The sequence below is a fragment of the Chiloscyllium plagiosum genome, chromosome 33 (genome assembly GCF_004010195.1).
Source record: "Chiloscyllium plagiosum isolate BGI_BamShark_2017 chromosome 33, ASM401019v2, whole genome shotgun sequence".
Classification (NCBI taxonomy): domain Eukaryota; kingdom Metazoa; phylum Chordata; class Chondrichthyes; order Orectolobiformes; family Hemiscylliidae; genus Chiloscyllium; species Chiloscyllium plagiosum.
In genome coordinates this window covers 3,065,555-3,089,010 of record NC_057742.1, presented here as the reverse complement: position 1 = coordinate 3,089,010, position 23,456 = coordinate 3,065,555, and the positions used below count along the sequence as shown (strand labels likewise).

At 44.8% G+C, this 23,456-nt stretch overlaps 1 protein-coding gene across 1 annotated transcript in view; it reads left to right on the top strand.

Annotated features, from left to right (window-relative positions):
- skap1 (src kinase associated phosphoprotein 1) overlaps nucleotides 1-23,456 on the top strand; it is a 371,132-nt gene that overhangs the window by 20,273 nt on the left and 327,403 nt on the right. Inside the window, exon 3 of the mRNA XM_043674766.1 lies at nucleotides 3,631-3,656. Coding sequence (XP_043530701.1) covers nucleotides 3,631-3,656 — 26 coding nt within the window. The remainder of the gene's footprint in view (nucleotides 1-3,630; nucleotides 3,657-23,456) is intronic.

Genomic DNA, 23,456 nt, shown 5'->3' with positions numbered 1-23,456 from the left:
TATCACCACATTTGCAAGACCTGTGTGGACCTACTTAGATGCTGTTTTGTAGAAAATAGCACAAGCTAAGGGGAACCTTTCAGCAAACTGGCTTCAATTGCAGAATTTCACTTCAACAGCAATTCCCAAGTACAGTTAGCCAAATTCATCTGTTAAGCATCAACAGCACTGTAAACACCTTCTGAATTTATAAAGGGTCAAAACTTGAAGAATTTGAATGTTGATTGAAACCTAGAAGGAATTTGATATTGGCACTAGTGAGTGATTATAGACAGGATAAGTTTGAGGTGATTTTTGTCTTATAAATACATTCAGTTGAGCCTTTAGTAAAATAAAATTTTAAAAATGAACAGGCTTCCATATTAGCAGACTTTGCTCCGACAATAATAGCACAGAGAGGTTCATAGCCTTTTCCCATAAGAAGGCTCCAGTTGTGCTGAGGCACTTTAAGCTTTTGATGGTTTCTAGTGTAAGTGTTGTTAAGCAATTTTCACACCGACATTGTGGAATGTTTGTATGAATGATGCAGCTTGCAATTTATTTTGTTTTATAAAGGTACAATTTATTTTTGATTTCCAAGTCTTTGGAGAGGATTCAGAGGAAGGGTCCCAGGGGCTGTGGTGGGCTGCTAACCAACAAAGCCATGAAAAGAAGCTGTGTGAGCTCAAACCACTGATTGGGGTGGGGGAAGAAATAGATTTAAGAGGGAAAATAGTGCAGCTTCATTCAAAACCATGGTAAAGATTAAAAGACCAATCTAAAGAATACATTGGTTGTCTCTCAGCCGATTCGGCTGCACAACTTGATGTTTGATTTTCATGCCAATTTGTGCTTGAGGTGAGAGGTATTCATGCTGAGCAAGGGAATATAGTTGGTATTTATTGCCCATTATCAGTTAATCCGTTTAACTAGCAATAAGAACTGTGGTAATGAGGTTGTTGACTTGCTCACTGAGCTGGTAAGTTTGTTCATCAGTGAGTCTCCAGTGAAGCGCTGCTGTTCTGTCCCGCTTGCTATTTCTGTGCCTGGTTTGCTGAGGTGGATGGTGTAATTTCCGGTTTTGTTTCTTCGTGTTTGGTATATGGGGTCTAACACTACATGTATGTTAATGGAGTTCCTGGCTGAGTGCCAGGCCTCCAGGAATTCCTGTGCATGTCTTTGTTCAGCTTGTCCTAGGATGGATACATTGTCCCAGTCAAATTGGTGTCCTTCTTTGTCCATGTGCATGGACACAAGTGATAGTTGGGCATGTCTCTTGGTGGCTAGTTGGTGTTCATGTACCCTGAAGGCTAGTTTGCTTCCAGTTTGCCCTATCGAATGTTTGTGGCAGTGGTGGAATGGTGACGCAACGTCTGCAAACAACCTCAGCAGTTCAGTGAGAAAATCAACAACTGCATCCACAAACTGAGGTACAAATCTCCTCAAGAACTTCAAACTGTGGTAATCCCTATTTCACTGAGAAAAATCCTTTCACTCTTTTAAAAATTGAAAGTGGAATAGTTTGAAACTGAATCATTTGCTCAGTCAGTTGTACAACTGCAAAACTAATAACGATGGTAAATTTCCTTGAGGGAAGATGGATGAGACCTGCTTTCCATTTTCAAATCTCTTGATCATTCCTTGTCGAATGATTCACCAACTTTCATGCATTGAACTTTCAGTGTGTGAACTTTCACTCGAGATAATTCAGAAATTCAGAGAGGCCAAACCCACAATCCCTGATTTGTCTTAAATGGATGTCTTTAATTTTTTTCTTGCCAAATAGGCATCCACCATGTTGGAGAGGTGTCATTGCTTTGCCGTATGGTAGCAAGCTTAATCCATTGCCTGAAGCTATTCCTTGGACGTAGGGAATGTGTGGAGGTGTAAAATGCTTACAAAATATGTTTGTGGTGAGTGTCATTTTGATAAGAAGAGGAGAAACACTTGTCCAGTAATCCTCATGCCAAATTAAATGATACTGGTCAGTAATACCTTCCTTACACCAAACTGAGCTGTGTTTGAACTGAAGCCAGTGTTCCTGGTTTGGTGAGAGTATTTTGAGTTGCCTGGTGTGTGTCAGAATGGTCCAATACCAAGGAGAAAAGGAAAGTGGGAATGGGGTTTCTCTTGGAAGAAAGTCTCTTCATCTGAATCCTTACAACACATTAGTGGTCATGCCTCACAAACCTTATTATTGAATTCTTTGAGGATGTGTCAAAACATGTTGATGAAGTTAGAGCAGTGGATGTGGTGTATGTAGATTTTAGCAAGGCATTTGATAAGGTTCCCCATCGTAGGCTCATTCAGAAAGTAAGGAAGCATGGGATACAGGGAAATCTGGCCATTTGGTTACAGAATTGGCTGCCCCATAGAAGACAGAAGGTGGTGGTAGATGGAAAGTATTCAGCCTGGAGCTCGGTGACCAATGGTGTTCCACAGGGATCAGTTCTGGGATCTCTGCTCTTTGTAATTTTTATAAATGACTTGGATGAGGAAGTGGAAGGGTGGGTTAGTAAGTTTGCCGATGACATGAAGATTGGTGGAGTTGTGGATAGTGTGGAGGGCTGTTGTAGGTTGCAATGGGACAATGAGAGGATGCAGAGCTGGGCTGAGAAGTAGCAGATGGAGTTCAACCTGGAAAAGTGTGAAGTCATTCACTTTGGAAGATCAAATTTGAATGTAGAATACATGGTTAAAGGCAGGATTCTGGGCAGTCTGGAGGAACAGAGGAATCGTTGGGTCCATATCCATTGATCCTTCAAAGTTGCCACACAGGTTGATAGGGTTGTTAAGAAGGCATATGGTGTGTTGGCTTTCATTAGCAAGGGGATTGGGTTTAAGAGCCGTAAGGTTATGCTGCAGCTCCATGAAGTCCTGGTTAGACCACACTTGGAATAGTGTTCAGTTCTGGTTGCCTCATTATGGGAAAGATGTGGAAGCTTTCGAAAGGGTGCAGAGATTTACCAGGATGCTGCCTGGACTGGAGAGTATGTATTCTGAAAAAAGGTTGAGGGAGCTGGGCCTTTTCTCAATGGAGCGAAGAAGGATGAGAGGTGACCTGATAGAGGTGTACGAGATGTTGAAAGGTATAGATAAAGTGGATAATCAGAGACTTTTTCCGATGGTGGAAATATCTGTCATGAGGGAACATAATTTTAAGGTGATTGGAGGAAGGTTTAGGGGAGATAGAGAGGTGACCTGATAGAGGTGTACGAGATGTTGAAAGGTATAGATAAAGTGATAATCAGAGACTTTTTCCGATGGTGGAAATATCTGTCACGAGGGAACATAATTTTAAGGTGATTGGAGGAAGGTTTAGGGGAGATATCAGAGATAGGCTCTTTACACAGACAGTGGTGGGTGCGTGGAATGCACTGGCATCAGTGGTAGGGACATTTAAGTGACTCTTGGATAGACACAAGGAAGATAGTACAGTGAAGCGTATGTAAATTAGTCTGATCTTAGAGTAGGATAAAAGACCAGCACAACATCGAGGGCCGAAGGGCCTGTACTGTACTGTGCTGTACTGTTCAGTGTTCGATGTTGTAGCACTAAAATCTCTGCAATGGGGCAAGAGTTGAACAATTAGCTGTTTTTGAAGTGAATTGTTTTTGATTTGTCTTAAATGCTTTTTTCTTTCTTTCACAGATATCACCAAGAATTTCAGTTGAAAGGTAAGTGAGGCAGTCACTATGTTCTGTGGTTTTGAGATGCTTCTGAGTTCGTGCTCCATGTGAGGAATTCTGTGGATGAGAGCTGTTACATTCCTTTAACTTGTCTGAGCTTTGGGATCCAGGAATGGCTAATTTGAGTGGGTTGTGTCAAATTATTTTTACTCCCAAGGCTTCATGTTTTCAAATGTAGGTGATCAGGCATAAAGAGGAGGTACACATTGTAGTTTCACTTCTGCTATTAAAAGTCCAGTTCACAGTTAGGTGGGTATTGAGTGGTCCCTGGAGATAGTCGGTGTACTAAGGAGGGTATCATAAGAGAAAGTGAGGACTGCAGATGCTGGAGATCAGAGTCAAAAAGTGTGGCGCCGGAAAACCACAGACGGTTTTCTGCAGCATCTGAGGAGCAGGAGAGTCGATGTTTCGGGCAGAAGCCCTTCATCAGGAAATGGGTGCTGAGACATAAATAGGAGGGTGGGGGTGAGGCTGGGGAGAAGCTAGCTGGGAAGGTGATGGCTGGGGGGGTGATGGTGATAGGTCAGAGGGGAGGGTGGAGTGGATAGGTGGGAAGGAAGATTCACAGGTCGGATGGTTCAAGAAGACAGCGCTGAGTTGGATAGATGAATCTGGGATGAGGTGGGGGAGGGGCGATGAGAAAACAGGTGAACCTGACGTTGATGCCGTGTAGTTGGAAGGTTCCAAAGTGGAAGATGAGATGTTCTTCCTCCAGGCGTCAATTGGCTTGGATTTGGTGCTGGAGGAGGCCCAGGACTTGTGTGTCCTTGGCAGAGTGGGAGGGGGAGTTGAAGTGGTCGGCCACAGGGCGGTGGGGTTGTTTAGTGTGTGTGTGTCCCAAAAATGTTCCCTGCAATATTCTGCAAGTTGGCGTCCTGTCTCCTCAGTGTAGAGAAGATCCCATCGAGAGCAATGGACACAGTAGATGAGGTGTTCAAGTGTGCAGGAAAATCTCTGCTGGATGTATATAGATCCTTTGGGGTCATGGACGGTGGTCGGGGGTGGAAGTGTGGACGCAGGTTTAACACCTCATGCGGCAGCTAGGGAAGGCACTGGGAGTGGAGGGTGGGTTGGTGGGGTGGGGCGTGGACCTAACGAGGAAGTCGTGGAGGGAATGTTTTCTGCAGAATGCTGATAGTGGTGGGAAGGGAAATATATCTCTGGTGGTGGGGTCTGATTCTAGGTGGCGGAAATGGCCGAGGATAAAAGATATCATAAGAAGCTGCTGGAAGTGAGTTGGTGTCTGATCATAATGAATATTCAGCTTCATTGTGGGGAGTGTCTCAGACTGTGTATCTTGTCAGCAAAGGTGACAAACCTGCAAATTCACTTCCATCCTGTTGTGCATATGTCCTTGCTGTCTTGCTAAGCAAATACTAATCTTCGAGCTCTTCACAGTGTCTTTACTTTCAGCCTCCCTCCGAATCTGGGTCTGTTGTAATTGCTCATCTGTCGCATTCTCCATTGTGAGTCATCACCAAACCTCGCCCAATCTGACATCTCCTCAATCTTCAGTGCACGTCCAAACATGACATCAGCACTTTTCTGATACAACTGCCTAGTTACCTGTGTCCCCCTTTCCTCAGTTAGAAAATTCAGGTCCTCAGTCTTGGAGAAACGCTGTCCCATTTTTACTGTATCAGTTGTAAAAGGTAGAAATGACAAAAAAAGCTACTCTACTCTACATGGATTAATAAATGGTTGCATGTCTTGTGCCATTCCTGCATTGACATTGGCAGAGAAGTGAGGAAAGAGACACTTCACAGTTATTATCCAGTAGTTGAAGGAACATTGGAAAGTGGACATGTTGGGGGTCTGAGATGCACTGCCTGGGAGGGTAGTTGAGGTGGATAACCTCACAACCTTTAAAAAGTATTGGATAAGCTCCTGAGGTGCCATAACATCAGGAATATGAGCCGAATGCAAGAAAGTGACCTTCGTGTAGGTAGTAATGTACTTTAGTTGGTGCAGACTCGATGGGCTGAAGGGTCTCTCTGTACTGTATGATTCTATGATTAGTTGCATACTTGCAACCTTGTGAAATCGGTGTTGGCAGGAGTGGTTGACTGTAACTTCTCACAGAGTGCGAAACTCTCCAAGACAGTCATCTTCACTCGATGTTTTTCTGCATTTGCATAACTAAACAATGTCTCCTATTCTGTGGGGGGGCATCATATGAAGAACGTCAGCCTATGCCCGTTGTGGAGAACTCAGGAGCTCAATCCTCCCAAAGGTGTACACCATAACCTGTAGGTACCAGAAGATCAATGGCTCCCTTGACAGTTAGACATCTGGTGAAATAGCTCAGTGGTGACAGGAGCATCTGAAAGTGTACATCCAAACACTTTATCTACTGTGTCCGTTGATCTCGATGTGGTCTCCTCTACATCGGGTAAACAGGACCCCAACTCATTGAACGTTTCAGGGAACATCCCTGAGACACACGCACCAAACAACCCCACTGCCCTGTGGCTGACCACTTCAACTCCTTCTCCCACTCTGCCAAGGACATGCAAGTCCTGGGCCTCTCCTACTGCCAAATCCAAGCCACCTGACACCTGGCGGAAGAACTTCTCATCTTTCGCCTTAAGATCCTCCAATCACACAGTATCAACATCGATTTCACCAGTTTACTCATCTCCCCTTCCCCCACCTCATCCCAGATCCAACCCTCGAACTCAGCACCACCCTCTTGAACTGTCCTACCTGTCCATCATCTCTGAAACATTGATTCTCCCGCTCCTCAGATGTTGTATTACCTGCTGTGCTTTTCCAGCGCCCCACTTTTCGACCCTGATCTCCAGCATCTGCAGTCCTGTCTTTCTCCTGGCATCTGGAAGTGTCCATGACAGTGGGCACAGCACACTCCAGACTCTGATCAGGAGCACAGATGCTAATCCGATTGGTCAATGAAGCATTATTCACGGCCACTCTGCAGTTCTGGACTGTCAGACACCTTCTGAGCACAGGAGGTAGAGGACTCCACCTCCAACTCTAACATCTATGGAGAGGTATCACAGCTCTGTTCTTTCCATTTTAAGAAACCGATTATCTTTTGCGTGTTGGTCCTCCATATACACTGTCTCAGTGCATGACCTTGTAAACTTTTTCCAGGAACAGCATATCATCTGTTGCCGTCTGCAAGTTGGTAGAGGACCAGACGTAGTTCGTCTGACATTTCCTAATCTCCGGTAGAGGAAGAATTTGATCCCTTCTGTTCCAGGAGAGGTAGAATGGTGAAATCATGTGTTGGCATCTCTTAACTGTTGACACACACACCAATCAGCACCTGACCTTTTCCAACCACTGCAGTCTGCCCCTCATCAAGGCCAGATGGATGACCCTCTGGCAGGGCCCATTGCAACCTGTTGGAGCCTATTGGTCATGAGGAAATGAAATGTGCCAGCAGACCACCATACCTCTGTGCTGAATCAACAGGATAATGCCATGTAGGAATGCCAGAGACAGGGAAGCAAAGCTGAATGTATGTCTAGCTGTGTTTACTGTGAGTTACATGCCATTAAACTCTATTTTTGAATACCCTGTTGGTATTCTTCTCCTGATGGAAGCCATTTAAGTGTTAACGTGCATCCCAAAACATTCATACTTTCCACTGTCATAATTTCTAAGTTGCATTCCACAAAATAATGGTGACCTGCACCCCACCCCACACCCATCCACTTGTCGTGGTAGGATTTAATATTGGGCTTGTGTTTCACTTGTTTAAAAACACAAGTGCTGCCCTATAAACTCTGCAGCCTACTGTGCACAGGATGTTGCACATGGTACGTGTTTTCTCAGTGAGGAGAAAGAAACTGCCAAGCTTTGACCAATCACTCGCTTCACACGCATTAACAACTTTCATCTGTTGCTTAAATTACTATCACATGGTTTGGCAGTGGTGCTCCAAATGAAATTCCTGTCCATAAAAATATTAACTTGTTGAGCTGACATTTGGTATGCCTCATTTTGTTGAGGTTTTGAAATATTATTCTAATTTTGGGTCATCGCTTTTGCCAGGAAGGTCAAGTAATTCAACAATAATTGCTCCCTTTTCTCCCTGCCTCAAGTTTGCTGTAATTTTTGGACAATGTACAAATTTTTGAGTTATGCCAGCACTCTGACTAATTCAACACAGTAAGTTTTTCAATCAACATGTTTTATACGATGTTAAAAAAACTTTCTTTAAAAGGGGATTATGGCTCGATGATGAATGGTTTATTGCAATAGAAGACATGGAAGCCTAATGGTTCTTGCACTAAACACATAGCCTCAGGTTGTAAGTTTAAACCTCTCAATGGGTGGCTCTGAAATTGAATTAAAGAAATCTATTAATTTGAGGAATTGACCACGAATGTGTTTGGGCTATCATAAAAACCTAATGGGCTCATTTAAAGCACTTCAGGGATGGGAACCTTAACAGAGTCCAGCCTCCATGTAACTCCAGTGGTGAGCTCTTGCCACAATCTGGGTAATTATGGATAGGCAATAAATTCAATACAATGTCTGAAAGATCCAACTTTTATTTAGCGTCAAGATGTTGATGGGAAGGGATCTTGTTTGGGCATAATTCAAGACTTTCCTCCCACCCCACCCTTCCAGTTGACTTTAAAGTTCACTTTAAAGGTGAGGTTAAAGTCTCCTGTTAGAATTCACTGGTACAGTGGTCAAGGAAGGCAGTAGTTAATGGAGCAGGCTTTACCCTGGCTGTTTACCATGATCATGGCATTAATCCTGCTTTTGGATTTCCTGCACTGTAAGAATGTGAGCATGATGGCAGTTGAGTCGCCAATAGAAGGTTGCTTATTTTAAAGGAATCCCAAGAGCAGTTCAAATGACTCCATTTTGATCATTTTAATTTGAGTTGAACCAAACAGGAGAACAAATATGTGATTGTGTGGGTGTTATGTCTCGATGTAACATCCCATAGTTGTGTCGTCCTCCAGATTGTGGTATTTCCCTGCAGATTCTGTAGATGGAAGAGAGGTCAACATTATAAAACAAATCGGGTGTGGCTGGAACTGTGAACATGATAGGCAGCAATGGAGCTCAACTCACTGTTTCAAAAGGTTTAGGGCAGGTGAGATGATGGCGTCTCCACACCACTCAGAGACTATGTAGCTTCCACTTGTTGGTGTTCCTCACCCTCCTCACATTCTGAGCTGAACAGTCAATGTGGGCCCACGTCCTCATTTTAGGATCATCTTGGACTTTTAAATATTCAACAATGGAGCATTATTGACTCTCTTGGATAGAAAATCTGAAAGATCTCTCAATCCTCTGTGTGACACAATTTCTTCTCTTTGCTATCCTAAATAGTGTAAGCTGTTGTTATCCTGAAGTTTTAACCCCTCTCCCACCTCCTCTTCCCCCCCCCCCCCCCCCCCCCCCCCACAGGCAGCTAAGTCAGTATCAGCAGTGACTGCTGTAATTGCTGGCACTATGTTGAAAGAGCAGCCAACAGGCAGGAGTTTTTCACTTAACTGCAATCTCCAAGCTACCAAGGAACTGACCAGAAAACAAGGGCCAATGGCGGAAGGAAGAAATTGGCAGGTTTCACAGTTCATCCTTTCGGGCTTTCTGCTGGGTTCCAAAGTAAAGGGTGAGCGATTCTCAGAGATAGGAAGAGGATGGTTGTACCACTTGCGTAAACAAGACAAGATGGAGGCTGCAGGGGAGGTCACCCTCATTCAGACCACACAGCACATGGCAACGGCCTCTTCTGTCTCCCAAAGTGACTGATCCTTGCTTCGCGTGTAGCAGCATGAGCATACGGAGGGCTGTTGCATTTTCTGTCGGAAGCAGGGCTGTATCTCAGAGAGGTGAGAGTTTAGATCAGACTGGTGCTGGAAAACACAGCAGGTCAGGCAACATCCAAGGAGCAGGAAAATCGACATTTCGGGCAAAAAACCTTCATCAGGAATAGAGGCAGGGAGCCTCCAGAGTGGAGAGCTAAATGGTGGGGGTGGAGCTGGGGAGAAGGTAGCAAAGAGTACAATAGGTGAAGGGGGGTGGGGGTGGAGGTGGAGGTGATAGGTCAGAGAGGAGGATGGAGCGGTTGGGTGGGAAGGGAGATTGGCAGGTAGGACAGGTCATAGGGACAGTGTCAGAGAGGAGTCCATCCATCTTTGAATCCCACTTGAGTTTAACGAGAAGGCATAGGCTTGTGGGATTTGTGCCCTACATGTGATTTTCTCTCTGAAGAAGCTATTACCTTGAATTCCATGACCATGATGGCACTCAATTCTGGCTGAAGACCTTTTGGATGGTACATCATCTCTATTAAAGTGAAGGCCTTGAGTCAGACACTAGGCTTCCTGTGGGATTACTGATAAGCTTGGCACGGCTACTGCCTTGGTGAGGACAAGCACCCAAAGGGGAGCATGTGTAAATACAGGGTGACTTGGTGACTGGTTACGTGTCCATTGACAGAGATGTGGAGGTCTGAGTGCCACTTGGGTGAGGAAATGGGAAAGGAGTTTACTGTTATTAATTAGAATAGAACCCCCTACAGTGTGGAAACAGGCCATTTGGTCCATCAAATCCACACCGAAGAGCATCCCACCCAGACCCACCCCCTACTCTCTCCCTGCATTTCCCATTTCCAATCCATCGAGCCTGCAGATTCCTGGGCACTACAGGGCAATTTCCCATGGCCAATTCACCCAACCTCCACATCTTTGGACTGTGGGAGGTAACCCACACAGACATGGGGCAAACATGCAAACTCCACAGAATCAGTCGTCTGAGAGTGGAATCGAACCCAGGTCCATGGTGCTGTGAGGCAGCAGTGTTAACAACTGGGCCACCGTGCTGCTCCAAATTGTGTTCTCTCACTCCAAATCACACCGAGGTAGTCGGAGAACCAGGGTCCTGCCACCCCCTTCTGCAGTGTCACGCCACCGCCTTCTGCAGTGTCACATCATTTCATGTTTACCACCCCACCAGTGCAGAGAGACCCCTGTCTGTCTGTGCACGTGTGTCTGTCAGTCAGTGTGTGTGTGTGTGGGTGTTTAAATCTGAGGCACACCATCAATAAGCTGAAGTAACTGGGGGAGGTTGAAGGCCAAGGTTTGAGCCACATGTGACTCCAGACTTGCAGCAATCTGGTTGACGGTAAATGCTGGCCTACCCAACGATGGGTGGGTAGTAAATGCTGGCCTATCCAACGATGGGTGTGCAGTAAATGCTGGCCTACCCAACGATGGGTGGGCAGTAAATGCTGGCCTACCCAACGATACCCACATCCCATGAAATAATGGGTGGCACGGCTCCACGGTTAGCACTGCTACCTCACAGCACCAGGGTCCCAGGTTCAATTCTAGCCTCGAGTGACTGTGTCTGTGTGGAGTTTGCACATTCTCTCCGTGTCTGCGTGGGTTTCCTCAGGGTGCTCCGGTTTCCTCCCACAGTCCAAAGATGTGTAGGGCAGGTGAATTGGTCTTGCTAAATTGTCCATAGTGTTAGGTGCATTAGTCAGAGGGGAATGGGTCTGCGTGGGTTACTCTTCGGAGGGTCGGTGTGGACTGGTTGGGCTGAAGGGCCAGTTTCCACACTGTAGGAGGTCTAATCTAATCTTAAAAACTTCCAAACAGGCTGCATCTACCACTGAGAAGGACAAGGGTAGCAGACACCTAGGAACACCAATAACTCCACAGAGACCAGTATCCCGTCAGCAAGTTACCCTGTATTTACACGTGCTCAGTACGTGACAGAGCTGGCTCCTAGAGTGAGCAGAACCTCCATCACCCCTGTTTATATCTGTCAGCCAGGACTCCCTGATTGGGGCTGTTAATCCAGTCCAATCAGGGAACTCATAGTCTCTGAGGTCCACCTGGCTGACCTCATTCCAATCATTATAAACACCATCTTCAAACTCAAGCCATGTAGTGTCCTTGACTTGGAGCTGTATTTACCATTCCTTCACATATCACAATTGCAGCAGATTCTTAACTGCTGTATAGGGGTTCCTAACCCCCCCCCCCCCCCCCTCCCAATGGCTGTAACGGCTCCAGAAAGCAGCTCCCATTCCTCTTCCCCAGGGTGATTGCAAAGGTCAGTGACCTCCCTTTCTCCCCATGAAACAATTCTAACAAAAAGCTTGATTCAATGACTGTCTGTTGGCACATTAAGCTGTTCTGTCCTAATGGAGGTGGCTTAATATCACCTTTCCCAAAGAAAATGGCAATGAATACTTAATGAAAGCAAAATACTGTGGATACTGGAAATCTGAAAGAAAAATGAAGTGGGGCAGGGAAGATGCTTCCTGCAATGATTCCATTTCATTCTTCCAGTCCCACTCTCTCTGTCACATCTATCTGTCACCTTCCACCACATTGCCTCCAACATGACCTTTCTCCTCACCAAGAATCCCCTGGGCCATCTGTTGTGTCCAACTCCGCTCCCACATTTCTGTCCTCACTCCTTCCCCTTACTCCAGAACAATGATAGGTTCTCCTTGTCCTCACTTACCCGCCCATCAGTCTCTACGTTCGAAGGGCCATCTTTTGCCATTTCCACCACACTTGACCATTCACCTCCTCCCTTCTCACTGTCCGAGTTCCCAAACACGCTGTCCAGATGAGGCCACATTTTACTGGTACTTTTATTTAATCTAATACACTGCATCCTGCTGCTCACAATGCAGTCTCCTTTACATTGGCAAGATCAAACACAAACTGGGTGACTGCTTTGCAGGATGCCTCCACTTTATCCACTGGACCTTGCCTTTTCAGTTGCTCGCCATTTCAATAAACCACCTTGCTCTAACGCTAACATTTCCATCTTGAGCCTGCTGACAGTGTTTCAGTGAATCTCAACGCAAGCTGCAGAAGCATACGCTCATTTTTTGCTTGGACACCTTATAGTCTATAGGAGTCAATATTGAATTCCACTGCTTCGAAGCCTGACTTCTGTCTCCATTGTTACCCCACCCTTCCCTGGCCATGTCTTGTTGATGTTGTGATGGAGTTACTTAAAGCTGAGTATGTTCAAACTCGGGTGTTTCATAGCTTCTTCCTGGAACTGTCTGCAATTCCAGTCCAAAAGTTGAAGTCACAAATGACTTAAACCTTCAGAGGTACTAGATGCAGGGACACTGATATATGAGTATTGTATGAGGAGTGTTTTAGGCTAATGGGGTTATATGTTTACTGTGTGACACAAATTCAAAGAATTAAACAAGTAAATTGTTTAGTTTACTCTATTTTATTTTCTTTTATTCATAAACTTCTGTTTTATTGTGAAAGCAAAATTGTTTCACCAACAGACCAGTTTATTAAAGCAAAAATAAATAAACATATCCTGTATCAAGCCAGGTTCCTGTCTAGGATCTATGTTGTTTGGTAATAACTTAAATTCCGATTGTAACAGTGTCTTGGAGACTTTGCTCTCAGCTAAACATGCCTATGTTCTCCTTTTTCACACGAACCATTTGCACCTATTTTACATCTCTATAACTCCTTTAGCATTCCCTTGACTTTTGCTCAAGACGCACTCACAACCTGTTTAACTCACTACTACCCCTCTTCCACATCCCCATCAACAACAATTGATGGTCGCAATTCACTTTCATATTTTGCGGGCGTTAATTGTTTTTGCGAGTTTAGAAATTTTTGTCAGGTCTTGTTCCACTAGTACAAATTTATTCATAATACCATGATGGAATATCAGTTTTCATTATTTTTAGTTTTAAAAAATGTCCCAAGTGAGTGAAATTTAGAAGGATCCCAGCCAAAAGGCTGAGTTCATCCTGCGGAGGCCAGTAAATGGGATAATATGTTACGGCTGTAAATTTGATGGAATGTTGGGACTGCAGGAGATGAAATAAGCTGCACAAGTGGTTTTATCAACTGCTGCCAACAGGCATTAGAAGTTTGATTAGTGGTTTCTAAGGAACAAACATGTGTTTTGTTGGGTTTTCAAATCGGTGATTTATTCCAGTAGCCTCGTCATTATTTTGGTGTTGGATGCTAGCAAACCTGTATTTACACTGTCTTTTTCTGCTGACCTGTAATTTTCTTTGCCCTAGAGGTTTTTATTAACAGAATGGGGGAAGAATTTTTTTTAGAAAAAGCTTTTTCCAGTTGGTACATATTTCAGGCAATAGCGATATGTGGTCAATCTACAGTGATGATGTGGAGGTGCCGGCGTTGGACTGGGGTGGACAAAGTCAGAAGTCACACAACACCAGGTTATAGTCCAACAGGCTTATTTGCAATCACAAACTTTCGGAGCACTGCCCCTTCATCAGGTACAACCTGTGTGCTTCCTTCCACTTCACCTGGTGTTGTGTGACTTCTGACCCTGCTGTTACACTGCAGGCTACACCACTCTGTATCAAGAAATGGATTCCAGTTTTTGTGTGACCTGGGGCAGTAATTATAATTAATTGTACCCAGATCTATCCCTAGTCCTTAAGACTTGTTCCCAACCGAACCTGTCAGATTACCTTACCTTTGCAAGTCATGATTTGGAGGTGCTGGTGTTGGACTGGGGTGTACAAAGTTTAAAAATCACACAACACCAGATTATAGTCCAATAGGTGCTAGTGCTACCAAATAAAACTGTTGGACTATAACGTAGTGTTGTGATTTTTAACTTTGTCATTGAAAGGTATAGGATTCTTTTATTAACTGCTTTTTAGAGTTTGATTCCATGTGGAAAGAAATAATTGATATATTATGTTACTTTTGAAGCTAGTTCAGTAGATTTGTTGTACTCATTTAACTCCAATGAACTAATACAACTCAACATGGCTCAATCTGCACAATCAAAGAAGTGGGAAATGAATTGAGTTCCTTTGGGAAATGGTGGAGATCAACACAAAGGTGCTGATCTGTAGATTTAGTTAGAATTGTTTTGGCCCAGATTCACTGATTTTCAGTACAGAATGTGTATTTAAGAAGAATAATTCTGCAACTACATTTATAGAAAGGGTTCTTCATTTTAGAGGTGGGGTGTGGAGATACTATTTTTCATCTTGCTGGACATTATCTGTGGGATTAGCGAGTGGGCTCTGATTCCCTTGACCAACCAATCGGCACACTCTCCTCATACAATGTGAATTGTTGTTCCTTTTTGGGATTTGGGATTCTCGCGTCTGTCCTGGTAAGAGCAAGATCTGTTTAAAAATGCAACACATTGTTAGCCATTTTTAAATCTTTGTTACAAGTAAAATTCCTAATCTCTCTTCTCAGCACAGGAGCTCTGATACACATGTCAACTTGTATGCTGGGAGCTTTTATCGGGCAAATCTGAGGACACCTCAGATTTGGTGTTAAGCTGCTTTTTTGAGTGAGAATATTATCATTGTGTGATTTCCTAAACTCTGCTTTGAGGACATCATAGTTTGATATTAACCATGGAGCCTGATATGACCTGTGCTATATATGTTTTCTTTAATATAACGTAATTGGAAAGACTAGACAGTAGTCAACCATTTAATGATTAAACCATTTCAGGTTATTACCATTGGGTACCTTATTTTATGATCCTGCAATGGAGGTAGGATTCTCCTATCACTCCTACCCGATTGTGGCAAAGAGTCATAGAATTTTACAGCATGGAAACATACTCCTTGGTCCAATTCATCCATGTCGACCAGATATCCTAAATAAATCTAGTACCATTTGCCAGCATTTGGCCCGTATCCCTCAAAACCCTTCCTAAACGTCCAGATGCCTTTTAAATGTTGTAATCATACCAGCCTCCACCACTTCCTCTGGCAGCTCATTCCATGCATACACCAGCCTCTGCATGAAAATGTTACCCCTCAGGTCCCTTTTAAATTTTTCCCCTCTCACCCTAAACCTATGGCCTCTAGTTCTGGACTCCCCTACCCCAGAGAAAAGATCTTGTCTATTTACCCTATCCATGCCCCTCATGATATTATAAACCTCTATAAGGTCACCCCTCAGCCTCCAACGCTCCAGGGAAAACAGCCCCAGCCTATTCAGCATCTCCCTATAATTCAAACCCTGGCAACATCCTTGTTAGTCTTTTCTGCACCCTTTCATGTTCAACAGTACCTTTCCTATAATTGTAAAAGTTATCAATGATTTAATTCCTTTTTTGACTTTCTGCTGTCTGCATGACAGGATAGATATTCTACCTTTTGTTTTTTAAAAGTCACCTAAAAGTAATCTTTGGTCAGCATTGACCATGTGACCAACGCTGCAGCTTTCTTTATTATGACTGTGCAGCTCAAAATAGCACATTATACTGCACTAATGAGAATTAAATTTTCACTGGTCAGCTGCTCCTGTGGCTTTGAGTGAAGGGAACTGTTTGCATTGAACTGCGGTTGGCAGAGCCCAGTGGATCAGTGCCTATAGCTGATTGAGTTGAGACGTTCATACACTCCAACCTCATTGCCAATATCTCTTGACAAATAGTGGGGAAAAGACATTATTTAGACCCTTTTATGATATCTATGAGATATTATGGAATTCTAGTTATATGACTGTTGTGTTTCCCGCATATGTGCAGAGCAAGGTTGTGTGCTTATGGCCAGATAACCTGTTTTGGTTGAGTGGAAATTATTGGCCAGGATCCCAGGGAGAATGACTTGCTCTTCAGAACAGGATCCACTGTTCGGCTGGACAGAGTCTCGGGAGTTAACACATTCTGTGACATACAGCAGCTCTCGCAGTGTAACACTTCCCAGAGTGAAGGTAAAGTTGCCATAGTGCCAGAGGACCATAGGGCTGCTCTCTCATTAGAGGGAGCTGACCGGTGTTGATTTAATCTGAGGGTCACCATGCCTCAGGTGAGGTTGAGGAGGTGTGACCTTCGTGGTGACCTCAGCTGTTGTGTGAACCGAGACCATGCTGTAGCTGTCACTCTGCATCACAAACTAGCTGTCGAGCCAACTGAGCTAGCTGACCTCCCAAAACCAGCATCCAGTTGGTGGCTTACGGCCTACACCTTCGGGTTAAAAGTCTGGTGCTATACTGACTGAGCTCCTCAGGCGAGCGTCCCCCAGTGTCACATCAGACCCTCCAGTGCTTGGACCGGTCAAGGAAGATTGAATTAAATGGAATCCTGAAAGGGCGTATCTCTGACCAATACTACCATATTCTTGTGAATTGTTCAATATCATTTTTAAAATGTTGTACTAAGTCTGTATAGCAGCATGCAATGGCAGGAGGCCCTGGGTTTAATTTTGCTCTTCAGCCTGAGTGTTTATCCAGTGCCCCTGCTTTGAGCTAACTGCCAAATGTAACCTGAACAATCTCGTCGGCTTTGGAACTTTCTAGAATCGAACCTGCAAGATTTCCACTTGTATGAGGTTTTTCCATGACCATGAGCTCCCCAAGATCACAGCATTGTTACAGCATAGAAGATGGACATTCAGTCTATCATGTTTGTGGCAGCTCTCTGAATGAGCTTCTCACCAAATGCCATCCTCTTCCCTTCTCTCTGTAACTGCATTTTGTTCGTTTTCCAATGATAATCCAATTCCCCCCCCCCCCCCATCATCCTTGATTGAACTTGCTTTCTTGCACTGAATTCCACTAGATACATGAAAATAATTTTTTTCCCTCATGTCACATTTGGTTTTACTGATCATTCTAACTATTTGCCCTCTCATTCTCAATCCTTGTGTGTGTGTGTGGGAAGACTTATTTCCCTACTTACTCTGTCTAGACCCCTCACAAGTTTGAAAACTTCAATCAGATTTCCACTCAGCCTTCTCTTCAAGAGAACACTCCCAGCTTTTCTCAGTCATCATAACTGCAATTCCTAAATGCCTGGAACCGTTGCTAAACTTTTCAGCTTCAGCATCTTGCAGTGGGTGTGAATGAACTGCCAGATCTCAAATGGAAGGGGGAAGAGAAATAAGCCGGTAAGATTCTCTCTGCTGCAGAAACTCTGCAGTCATTATCTTTGATTGAAAACCCACTCGGTGCATTTTTGAATCCAGCTGTGTGACAACTTCACCCTCTTTATGAAAAGGTCAAAAACATCAGGCAAAAATGCAAGGCAACTACGTGAGGGCTGAGAACTGACAATTGGAAAGTTGAGGCCTGTCTGGATTGCAGTCAGTAATATCACAAAAAAAACATTATGATTTCAGGATATTAAAGAATAACAGTATTTGTGAAAGTGATCTTTATGTGTTATCTGGCCACTGTAGTCACTCAAATGTGCTTTTAGTAGACAACATATTTCAGTAATGAAAAGTTGGCTCCCTCCCAGTAGGTTTGGCAGAGACTCCCAGTGAATCTGCTGCTGAGAACACTTGCCTTCACTGCACTGCCCTCGTTTGCCTTGAATGCCTCTAATAATAACACTGTTAAATAGGTCAAGTATCCAAATGTGGATGGTATTTAACCCTCTGAGCATTTAGGTTTCTGCTGCTTGTATCTGGAACAATTCAATGTTGCAGCAGAAAGATATTTGTAATGTGACGGCTGTATGAAGACTTATCGAGAGAGAGAGGTTTCACCTTGATGTGCACGACCTGACAGTGGTCAAAGCAGGCCCAGCTGAGGTGTTCAAGACAGAATAGATCATTACCTTAAAGGGAAGTCTATCATGTTTGTGGCAGCTCTCTGAATGAGCTTCTCACCAAATACCATCTTCTTCCCTTCTCTCTGTAACTGCATTTTGTTCGTTTTCCAATGATAATCCAATTCCTCCCCCCCCCATCATCCTTGATTGAACTTGCTCCGATCAGATTGCATTGCTCATTTGGAGAGCTGGCAGAAATACAACCAGCCAAATGGTGGTCTTTGCAGAATTTATTTTATTCACTCGAATGTGGGTGTCTTTGGCTGAGCCAACATTTGGGAAGGCAGCAGTGGATCATCCAATCAGCACTTCTGGATGAAGATTATAGAATCCCTACAGTTTGGAAGCCGGTCATTTGGCTCATCGAGTCGACACGGACCCTCTGAACAGCATCCTGCCTAAAACCATACCATCCCTGTAACCCGACATTACCCATGGCCAATCCAGCTAACCTGTACATCTTTGGACTGTGGGAGGAAAGCCACGTGGATACAGGGAGAATGTGCTGGAATTGAACCCAGGTCCCTGGTACTGTGAGCAGCAGTGCTAACCACTGAGCCACTATGCCACCTGGTATTCCCAGTCAGTCTCCCATCCAGGTACTAACCAGACCAGAATCTCCTTAGCTTCCAAGATCAGATGAGATTGGATGTTTTCAGACGAACATGGCCATAGATTGCTGCGAATGTTTCCAGCCTTTTCGTTTGCAGTGACGTTGGGCTCACCCATCATTGAGGTTGGGGATAGTTCTGGAGCCACCTCCTCCAGTTTGTTGATCAGTTGTCCACCACCATTCACAACTGAATGTGGCAGGACTGCAGAGCTTAGGCCTGATCTGATGGTTGTGGAATTACTTAACTCTGTCCATCACTTGCTTATGCTGTTTGACATTCAGACTCCAGTATTATAGCTATGCCTGGTGCTGCTCCTGGCATACCCTCCTGCAATTTCCACTGAACCAGAGTTGATCCCCAGGTTTGACAGTAATGGTTGAGTAGGGGATATGCCAGGCCATGAGGTTACGCATTGTGCTGGAGTGCAAATCTACTGCTTCTGATGGCCCACAGTGCCTCAAGAAAACCTAGTCTTGAGATCTGTTCAAAGTCTACCTCATTTAAAACAGTGAAATCTCCATTTTGTTGTGCGGCGCTATCCTCAATGTGAAGATGCACTTTGTCTCCACAATGTGGAGGAGCCGATGTCGGACTGGGGTGGACAAAGTTAAAAATCACACAACACCAGGTTATAGTCCAATAGGTTTATTTGGAAGCACTAGCTTTCGGAGCGCTGCTCCTTCATCAGGTGGTTGTGGAAAAGGACAATAAGTTACGGAATTTACAGAAAAGATCACAGTGACATGCAACTGAAGTGATGTATTTAACAAAGCTCGATTGTTGTTAACTCTTTCATCACTTAGAATCTGATCCTGCAATCCATTCTAAAAGATGAATGACAACAGCAATGAAGGTTTGTAAAATATATAATTGCAGTTGCATGACGCCGTGATCTTTTGCTATAAATTCTGTGTCTTATGGTCCTGCTCCACAGCTACCTGATGAAGGAGCGTCGCTCCGAAAGCTAGAGCTTCCAAATAAACCTGCTGGACTATAACCTGATGTTGTGTGATTTTTAACTTTGTCTCCACAAGGATGGTGCTGTGATACTTTTACCAGTTACTGTCCTGAACAGGTTGGTCAGTGGTGGACAGCTTGGTGGGGACGTTGTCAAGCATGTTTCTCCCCCCACCTTGGTTCCTTCACCACCTGCCTTCGACTCAGACCAGCAGCCATGTCCTTAAGGATTTGACCAGCTTGGTCAGGAATGGTGTTACTGTGCCATTCTGGGACTGACCATTGGAAACCTCCCCCCACCCAGAATCCATTCTGCACCTGTACCACACTCAGTGTTCCTCCAAGTGGTGCTCCTTGTGGAGGAGCAATGAACAGTGGGCGGGGGTACACATCAATCAGGCGGTTTCCCGATACCATGAGCTGAGTGTCGTCTGGAATCACTGGCAATTCCCTCCCCTCTCTATCTCACTTTTCTGCCATCTCTGCTGGGTCTGTCCTGCCGATGGGACAGGAATCGAATAGGATATCCTTTATTATCACGCATACTCAAGTACAGAAATACAGGAGTATGATGAAAAGTTTATAATGTCACCCCATACTGTACCACCTAGTTACAGAGTACCCAGATACAGATCTCTGAGATACACAATATCGAAATAAAAGTGACATTTCTTATAGTTATTCAGAGTATAAGTTTGAAAAATGAGAATAAAGTTTAAAGAGTTAAGCATCATCAATTTTCCATAAAGGGCCTGCAAAACGTCCAGACTGGGGCTCCCACATGTGGTCTGCCTGGGCTCACAAGCTGCTGACCACCCACACCAAACCCCAGTCCAACACCCTCCCCCGCTCCACTCAGGCCTCCATCCCCCAGGCCATAACCCACTCTGCTCGGGCCTCCATCCCCCGCTCTGCTCGGGCCTCCATCCCCTGCCCTGCTCTGCTCTGGCCTCCATCCCCCAGGCCTCCATCCCCCGCTCCACTCAGGCCTCCATCCCCCGGGCCATACCAAGCTCCGCTTGGGCCTTCATCCCTCAGGCCTCCATCCCTCCATCCCCCGTTCTGCTCGGGCCTTCACCCCCGCTCTTCTCGGGCCTTCATCCCCTGCTCTGCTCTGGCCACCATCCCCCAGGCCTCCATCCCCCGATCCGCCCGGGCCTCCATCCCCGGCTCCACCCCCCGCTCCGCTCCAGGCTCCACCCCCCGCTCCGCTCAGGGCTCCCTTCCCCCGCTCCGCTCAGGGCCTCCACCCCCCGCTCCGCTCAGGGCCTCCACCCCCCGCTCCGCTCAGGGCCTCCATCCCCACTCCGCTCGGGGCCTCCATCCCCCAGGCCGTCCCCCGCTCTGCCTGGGCTCCATCCCCAGGGTCATACTGAACTCAGAACCATCTGAACTCTGAGGATGTGTCACTCGACCAGAAATGTTAACTCTGATTTCTCTCCACAGATGCTGCCAGACCTGCTGAGCTTTTCCAGCAATTTCTGTTTTTGTTACTTATATAAAGTGTTGTTTTGCATAATCTCTCTGATGGAAAAATACTTCCATCATCTAACCTTAGCCCATTAATCCGTCCGGCACTCTCTCACTCTCTCTTCCCCTCACTCAGGCTTTCTAACTCTGTCCTTGCGATGGTTCAGTGAGGAACACTTTGACTTTCAAATCAGAAGGTCACTGGTCTACTCCTCATCTGAGACATTACCAACAGAACCAGGCCATTAGACCAATGGGGTGCAGCACTGACAGAGGTGTTATCACCTCACTGGAGAGGATTCCATAACACACTCCTGTGTCTTGTCTCATTTATTCCTTAACCATCTCCATTATTTAGTTTTAATCTACGGGAACATGTTCGCAGATTGGCTTTAGTATTTCTTATTAAAACAGCTGATTTGAGATATTTAAAATATATAATTGCCTGTGGAGCACTTTCTCTTATGAAAGGCATCAAGTTCTTTAATGTTGTATCTCAGCCTTTTGCACTGAGCAGTCAAGCTAGAAAGGGGAAATCTCACATTTATGCTGTACCTTGTCAACCTCAGGAGCTTCTGAAGCAGCTCGCTGGTGGTGTATGCTTGAGGTGTGGCCCTTTTTAAGGTCGAAAACATCAGCGCATTTACGTGCAGCAAGCTCTGTCAAACAGCAATTGGATAATGAGCAGATGGTTAGTTAGATGTTTGGAATCAACATGTTCTGGAGCAACTGGGACTTGAATCTGAGCCTTCTGCTCCAGAGGTAGGGTCACTATCACAGCATCACAAGAGTCTCCTCCAGATAGTCTAGATATAGTGAAGTGAATTGAGTGGTTAAATACGGCTGGTCCAATTTGCAAAATCCTGTCCTCCCGTGAGTGACACAGTGGAGTTTTTGAGGTCAGTCTTGCATCACTGAGCCAAAGCTGTGCAATTGCAGGGAGTGAACTGGCACCATGGTCACATTGCCAGACTAGGAGTCCAAAAATGAGGACCAGTGATTCACAGACAGGAGTTCAAATCCTATCAGAGCAGCTGAGGAAACCTACATTCAGTTCAGTGAATCTGGTGTCAGTCTTGGTGAACATGAAATAACTGGATTGTTGCTTTGAAAACCCATCCCCTTTGGAGGGACATTGGCTGACCTAAAATGTGACTCCACACCCATAACAATGTGACTCTAAGCCTAGCAAGTCACTTGGATAGATTCAATGAGGCAGCTCACCATCACCTTCTCAAGTAATTAGCAATGTGTGCTGGCCTAATAAATAACAATAAAATTGCAACTATATATTCACCTTGCTAGTGAGACTTGTGTCTAAACATTCCACAACAGTGACTAGTTTTCTGTCTAAGGTGTATAAACCTGCAGCAATCTGGAGTGCACCACACAGTTACAGACCCGAAATAGTGAGGGGGAAAGGCTGGGGACATATTATCCTTTGTGCAAGTGAACTCCAGCAAAGGATTCAGTTATTGATGGTTGTGGTAACTGAGACAAATGGAGCCTTGGATTTAGAGCTGCTTGCTGAACAAAGTTCACAACTTTCTTTATCTGGGGGCTACCATCAGCATAAAGGGCAGAAACAGTGTTGGGAACATGAAGAATCTTGCTTTGAGAAAGGTCTAAATATATCACTCTCTGAAAAGAAATTATGAAGCGATTTGTTCCCATATGCATCAAGAGCAATTAATTGTGCTGGTTTGCTTGTCACTTGCAGTTCTGACTGGAACGCTGGATGATCTGAAGACAATTGGGGTTGTGAACCTTTTTGTTCATGGAATTTTGAGCATCTCTGCAGGTTTCAAATAATACCAAATCAAGTTTTGTTCATGTGCTTGCTGACCTAGATTGGCTCCAATTCGGTAGAAGTTTAATGAAAAAAAAGTCCTCATTTTCAAATTTTTTTGCTGCTTTGTCACTCCCTATCCCTCGCTGAGCTGTAGGTTTGATATCCAGATGTTTCATTACCTGTCTAGGTAACATCATCGGTGGCGACCTCCAAGTGAAGCCAAGCTGTTGTCTCCTGCTTTCTATTTATATGTTTGTCCTGGATGGGGTTCCTGGGGTTTGTGGTGATGTCATTTCCTGTTTGTTTTCTGAGGGATTGATAGATGGTATTTAGATCTGTTTGTTTGTTTATGGCGTTGTGGTTGGAGTGCCAGGCCTCTAGGAATTCTCTGGCATGTCTTTACTTAGCCTGTCCCAGGATAGATGTGTTGTCCCAGTC